The following is a 7500-nucleotide window of genomic DNA, read 5'->3' as shown; positions in this document are numbered from 1 at the left end:
TACATATTTGTTGATATTGGTGCGGTGTGCTCAATTCAGATGATTCCCAGATCCATTCAAATTTTAACTTGGGCTACAAGTTTGACATGGCTGCTAGCTTTGCCATGTTTTAATCTGCATTCACACCTCTAAGTACCGTCTTCTTAATAAGTGCTGAACGATCGCTAAACAATAATGGCTGGTTGAATGCATGTTGTTAATGGGCCATTAGGCTACATCTCTGGTTGGAATAGCCTTTTACCAGTCACTGACTGGGGGAAAGAACAACTTCAGCTTGATATCAGGTCTAACTGGGGTAATTTTTAATGGTAAAAAAATGTGGATAAATATTCGAATATCGTTTTTAATTTAGAAAGTCAAAAGTCAAAGCCCCAGCTAGTCATGTGATGTTTCTGTTCTGTTCTATGATTGGTGTGTCTCTGTACATTCCGGCCAAACAGCTTCCTCTCGCCAGCCATGTGACTCGCGTTCTGTGCTCTAATTGGTGTGTGTTTGTAGGTTCCGGCCAATCAAGAGTGGTCATGAGGATTTGAAGGAGGTGCTTGAGCGGTTCAAGAGGCATGGTGACGTGGAGAAGGCCTACAGAGCCCTCATGGCCACCGACATCACACACACACACACACGCCAACGCAGCAAGACACAGGAGAAACTATTTAAACAGCACGTGAGTAGCACACACACACACACACACACACACACATGACAACGCAGCAAAACACAGGAGAAACTATTTAAACAGCACGTGAGTAGCACACACACACACACACACACACACACACACACACACACACACACACACACACACACACACGCCAACGCAGCAAGACGCAGGAGAAACTATTTAAACAGCATGTGAGTAACACACACACACACACACACACACACTCACACACACACACCAACGCAACAAGACACAGGAGAAACTCTGTAAACATGTGAGTAACACACACGCACGCACGCACATGACGCACGCACATGCCACAGAAGCAAGGGCTTGTTGTGTTTTAGGTGTTTGTTTACCTGCACATGATTGTTAACAAGTTGTTTGTGTTTGTTGTTTGTTTGTGGTAGTGTGAGGTGATAGTGTTTATATTGTTTGTATCAGGTGTTTGTTTGTAAACAGGTGTTTGTTTGTGTCTGTAAACAGTTGTTTGTTTGTGTTTGTAAACAGGTGTTTAGTGTTTGTTTGTTTGTGTTTATGTTGTTTGTAAACAGGTGTTTGTTTACCTGCGCATGTTTGCCAGCAGCAGCGGCTTCGAGATCCTCCCCTGCAGTCGCTACTCATCAGAGAACAACGGAGCCAAGATCGTGGCCACCAAGGAATGGTGAGTAGCAGTAGTGGTGGTGGCAGCAGTAACAGTAGCAGTAGTAATTGTAAGATCGTGGCCACTAACGCCTGATTTACATGGGCGCTTCCAAAGCGGTAGAAGCGTGCGTTCCATTATTTTCCGTTGGGACGCGGCAGCGAGGCGAGAGGTGGCGGGCGGTGGGCGAGCGAGGCGAGAAAGTTGAGCTTGGCTGAAAAATGTAGCGGCACCGCGAAGCGTTAACCAATGGGAGAGCTTTCAACGCCATGACGTCACGTGCGTCACCAGCACTACTGGGATATTAAAAATGGAGGCTGTTTTGATTTTGGTGGTGTCAAATCTGCCGATCATTTTTCACAGATGGTTTTAAAATAAATGACACTTGGGTTAAGGTGACCAATATATTCGTTCATGTTTCATCATTTTTATTTGTACATACAGTGTTTGTGATTGAAGAGAGACGGTTGTTTGACCACAGCATTTGCTAAGCTAAGCTAATTTGACCGGGAAACAGTGCTACGTCACCACGCGAGGCGAGCGAGCAGGTTGAAAGCGGGTGGAATTCACGTACATGTATCACATCCGTAATGGAATGGTTAGGAATGGTTAGTAGCAGTAGTAGCAGCAGCAGCAGCAGCAGCAGCAGCAGCAGCAGCAGCAGCAGTAGTAGCAGCAGTATCCAGGCTTGTACGAAATTCCGAATGGAAAGAATTTCAATTCAAAGTAATGCCATAATACGAACACTAGGTGGTGGTGTTCTATGTACTTTCAATGGGTGGTGTAGATTAAATTCAAGGTAATGGCACCACCTAGTGTTCGTATTATGGCATTATTTTGAATTGAAATTCTTTCCATTCGGAATTTCGTACAAGCCTGGTAGCAGCAGCAGCAGCAGCAGCAGTAGTAAGATCATGGCCACTAATGGAATGGAAAGGAATGGTGAGTAGTAGTAGTAGATTAGATTAGATTAAACTTTATTTATCCCCAAGGGGAAATTCTTTTTCCAGTTTGCTCGTAGTTTGCTTGTAGATTAAAAAGAGAAGTAAAAATAATATAAAAATAAAAAAGTAGATAAAAATAAATAAAGTGATCATGCAGAAAAGTCCAGGGGCCTCATTTATCAAGCGTTCTTAGGCACAGATCTGTGCGTAAAGCGTGCGTGCGGTCATTCCTGAGCAAAGTGTGGGATTTATGAACATGTACTTGAACGTAGAAATGTGCCTAAATCTACGCACACCTCAGACCATGCGTGCGAGTGGAAGAAACACGAAATTGCAAATAATATTGACCGTGCAAGCTACAGTTTACTTTGAATGACAATGGAGTATGACAGTGTGCTATTTTACAGTGTTTTCGTCCATATGTGTCTCCTTCTTTTAATTATTTTGAAACACGGTCCTCCTCCTGTCGAGAGCACCTCCACTTCTGCCACAGAAATGGTTCTATCTCCGCACTTCCCACCAGCACTTCAACTGGCGCGTGTGTCCGCGTGTGTTCATGTGTGTCCGAACAGGGTGGCGCCTTCAGGCATTTGAATATATTTTAATACCATATACGGTTACTTGGAGGCGTTTCTGGATGCTAATTACCCTGAATGCGCGCGTGCACAGTGATTTGGAATTCTAAATTTCACTCCTAAGACACAATTTAGAAGACATTCTACGAACTGATGATAAATGAGGCCCCAGGAGTTTCTCTTTGTCCTTAATGGACAAATTATAGAGTTGCATGGCTCTAGGGACAAATGATTTCCCCAGTCTGTCAGTCCTGAATTTCAGTGCTCTCAGCCTCCAGCTGAACACACTCTTTTGTTGGATGATTGTGTTGTAGAGTGGGTGCGCCTTATTGTCCAAGATGGTGAGCAGTTTGCTCAAAGATCTTCTATCTGACAATGAAGTGAAGTTCTCCAGCTCTTCTCCCACAACGGAGCCAGCTTTCCTCACCAGTCTGTCAAGCCGCGCAACATCTCTCTTCCTTATGCTTCCACCCCAGCAGACCACTGCAGAAAAAAGTACACTGGCAACCGCAGACTGATAGAACATAGTGAGGAGTGTGTTGCACACATTGAAAGATTGTAGTTTCCTCAGGAAGTATAGGGATTTTGTATACTGCATCTGTATTGGCAGACCAGTCTAGTTTGTTATCCAGATATACCCCCAGATACTTATATGTGCTTACAATCTCCACCTCAACACCATCAATGGCGACAGGTTCCAGAGCTGGCTTGGACCTCCGAAAATCCACCACCATCTCCTTGGTCTTTGTGGTGTTGAGTTGAAGGTGGTTGATTTTGCACCAATGCACAAAGCCTTCCACCAGACTCCTGTACTCCCCCCTCCTGCCCCTCCTTTATGCAACCTACAATTGCAGTGTCGTCAGAGAACTTCTGCATGTGGCATGACTCTGTGTTGTAACTAAAGTGCTAGTAGTAGCAGCAGCAGCTGCAGTACTGTACATGTAGTGATGTAATAGCAGTTGGAGGTGCTGACCCCAGGGAAAGGTGCAGGACAAAGGCTAACTGTAGTTTTGGAGTGAGCGGTCCGCACACTTAAAATCCTTTTTGTTTTCTTTTACTACCGTTCATGGAGAAATGTGACCAATTCTAGAGTGGTGGTGTGGGGGCTCCTTCAAAATTCATTGCACTGCAGCAACTAAGCAAGACAGCGTACTGCATCCAGAGCCTAAAGCCTGATACATAGTCATACTGTGCTGACTTGGGGTACAGCAAGGGCATACTGTCAGCGGTGTGTATATTCCTCATAGTCGTCCTGCGTGCGCATGCAGGAAAGGGCGTGGTGTTTTTTTCCCGCTGAGAATTTAATGACGTCAATTCACCTCCGTGACAACAGGGGGCGAACTAACTCATTCAGTTGAGCCCAGTCCCTAGAATGAATCACAAAGCTAACCAGCTGGCTATCTAAAACGTAATATTCCACTAGTAGCCTACTTCTAAAAGTTGGGGCATAATTAGATGGTACAACATCAGTTTCTTTTTGGTCAAGTATTACATGAGATTAAATGCAAGACAAACGCCATTTTAAAAGACAATAGACAGCATGAATGGCCATTCACACCTGGGGCCTAGTAGTAGCTAGCCAGCTAAATCAGTCATTACAAACTCAAAGCTAGTTGACTAGCCACCTGAAACGTAATTCTACCACTAACAAAGAGGCTTCTTGCTATTAATTTAAAAAGTTGTGGCGTAATTAGACATGAATGATAGCATACAAGATTCTCTCTTTATTCATGTTTTACAGTTCAGGTGGTTAAAATGCCAAACAAAAGCCGTTTTTAAATACAATACATCTAATGGCCATATTAACAGCTAGCTTAGCAACTGTCAGCCAAACCCATTCAAACTCTACAGGACATTAGCGAACCCTGTTTTAGAAGCTAGCTGCCACACTACAAATCAACAAAGAGGCTTCTTGCTATTAATTTAAAAAGTTGTGGCGTAATTAGACATGAATGATAGCATACAAGATTCTCTCTTTGTTCATGTTTTACAGTTCAGGTGGTTAAAATGCCAAACAAAAGCCGTTTTTAAATACAATAGATACATCTAATGGCCATATTAACAGCTAGCTTAGCAACTGTCAGCCAAACCCATTCAAACTCTACAGGACATTAGCGAACCCTGTTTTAGAAGCTAGCTGCCACACTACAAATCAACAAAGAGGCTTCTTGCTATTAATTTTAAAAGTTGTGGCGTAATTAGACATGAATGATAGCATACAAGATTCTCTCTTTATTCATGTTTTACAGTTGAGGTGGTTAAATGAAACAAAAGCCATTTTTAAATACAATAGATAGCCTATCTAATGGCCATATTAACAGCTAGCTTAGCAACTGTCAGCCAAACCCATTCAAACTCTACAGGACATTAGCGAACCCTGTTTTAATGAGCTAGCTGCCACACTACAAACGAACAAAGAGGCTTCTTTGCTACTACCACACTACAAACATATCATTTTCATGATGGCCTTTTATGGATATTTCTAATTGATTTTTTGGAAGTTGTACTACTGAAATAAAACACAGTTTCTCTTCTCCCTGTCAAGTAAACTCCAGTGATTTCCTGCCAAGTCAACTGCATCGTGTTTTTCGTTTTCCTTCAAACCTCCGCGGTAGGGTAGAAGAATAGAACACAACTGACCTATCAGGGCTGAGTTCCCCCCGGACTGCCGTAAGCGCATTGACCAATAGGGTGCATCAAAAAAACACTTTTTCAGCCTATTGATCTGTCTGGGTGATAAAAGTGTTCCACTGCATGTACAAATAGCACATGCAAAATATTTTTGCAATCCATGGTGGTTTACAGGTCCAACGGAATATGAGCTGATATGAAGGAATTGTGGATTAACTGCGTCAGTCTTTGCCAATTCAACGAAACCCTCCCACCTAATAACTTGGACTGTTTTTGTGATTTTGTTGAAATATTTTAACCTAAATATTTAAATGAAATAAAACCACTTTGACATATGTAAAATAACAGATTCCTAATTAACTATAATCATCAGTGCCCCCCAAAATAATAGATATAAGTATTTCCGAGAAACTGGGAAATTCACACTTACACACAGGCTAAGCAAAAGGAAAAAAATCTTCAGTTTTGGATAGAATGATGTTGTAATAAATAAAGGCCTCATGAAAATCAGAGTGTTTGAGTTTGTTAGGCATGGTGAATAACTGAAGAGTTCAGATGCAAAACCCCCTAAGTGCCATTTATGAAAATAATCTTAATTCATTTTTATTTAATACAAAGCTATCAAAATTGCATATTTTTTTATTTTATTTTTGTAATATAACTATTGAATGACTATTGGCTGATGAAGCTTGTGGAACTATCATTGGCAACCTAACATGCAAATTGCTCCAAATTGCACTGTCATCATGTGGCAATAGGTGCCAATTATCCCTCAGACGAGAGAACAGTGCAACCTCTGGTGAGCGTGACACCTCCAGTCTGAGGTCATTAAATATTTGACTGAGTAGCACCTCGCCAATGTGATGGCGACACCCAGACCACAGCAGTGGTCGTCCCAGTGAAAGCTGTATGGCTATGCAGGCTGCACTCAGATGGCCAGTATTTGAAGCCGTGGTATCAAATGCCATACTTGATTGGTGCATTGCCATTCTTGGAGCAATTTGCATGTTTTTTTCCTTTTGCTTAGCCTGTGTGTCAGTGTGTGAATTTCCCAGTTTCTCGGAAATACCTTTATCTATTGTTTTGGGGGGTACTGATGATTATAGTTAGTTAGCAATCTGTTATTTTACATATGTCAAAGTGGTTTTATTTCATTTAAATATTTAGGTTAAAATATTTCAACAAAATCACAAAAACAGTCCAAGTTATTAGGTGGGAGGGTTTCGTTGAATTGGCAAAGACTGACGCAGTTAATCCACAATTCCTTCATATCAGCTCATATTCCGTTGGACCTGTAAACCACCATGGATTGCAAAAATATTTTGCATGTGTTATTTGTACATGCAGTGGAACACTTTTATCACCCAGACAGATCAATAGGCTGAAAAAGTGTTTTTTTGATGCACCCTATTGACCAATCACCGTCTTCAAGCATAGCTCAGCTCACGGACATTTCAGTCTGGGAGAACCATGCGTGTACTGCAGCCAGGGGTCGTTTTGTCGCTGCACAGGGGGGCGTGGTGGCTGCTTTTCTGTGCAGAACCTCCGTGGACGCGCGACTCTGAATCCCCCTTAAGCAATGATCCAAACAGAGGAGCGATGAAGCCTACATCTGTGCCCGTTTGTGTGTGTGTGTGTGTGGATTCTTCATAACTCAAACTGTGTGCGTGCGCGTGCGCGTGTGCGTGTGTGTGTGTGTGTGTGTGTGTGTGTAGGAGGTGTGATGACAAGATAGAGCACCTGGTAGGGTGTATCGCTAAGATGACGGCTGCTGAGGAGGAGAGTCTCCTGCGGCACGGGGAGAACGACTTCAGCGTCATGTACTCCACACGCAAGAACTGCGCTCAGCTGTGGCTCGGACCCGCAGCCTTCATAAACCACGGTACACACACACACACACACACACACACACACACACACACACACACACACACACACACACACACACACACACACACATACAGTACACACACACACACACAGCTGTGGCTGGGACCTGCTGCATTCATCAACCATGCTACACAAACACATACTCCACACGGAAGA

General features: G+C 42.9%; 1 protein-coding gene across 1 annotated transcript in view; it reads left to right on the top strand.

Moving 5' to 3' along the window:
- The window catches only part of LOC134443777 (histone-lysine N-methyltransferase KMT5B-like), a gene marked incomplete at its 3' end in the record, with an annotated part of 15437 nt that overhangs the window by 3308 nt on the left and 4629 nt on the right, over positions 1–7500 (top strand). The window contains exons 3-5 of the mRNA XM_063193371.1: positions 499–664; positions 1216–1325; positions 7170–7336. Of these exons, the coding sequence (XP_063049441.1) occupies positions 499–664; positions 1216–1325; positions 7170–7336 (443 nt within the window). The remainder of the gene's footprint in view (positions 1–498; positions 665–1215; positions 1326–7169; positions 7337–7500) is intronic.

Source organism: Engraulis encrasicolus, unplaced genomic scaffold (genome assembly GCF_034702125.1).
Source record: "Engraulis encrasicolus isolate BLACKSEA-1 unplaced genomic scaffold, IST_EnEncr_1.0 scaffold_36_np1212, whole genome shotgun sequence".
NCBI lineage: Eukaryota > Metazoa > Chordata > Actinopteri > Clupeiformes > Engraulidae > Engraulis > Engraulis encrasicolus.
Note: the sequence above shows the minus strand (reverse complement) of the source record. Positions and strands in the feature narration are given on the sequence as shown.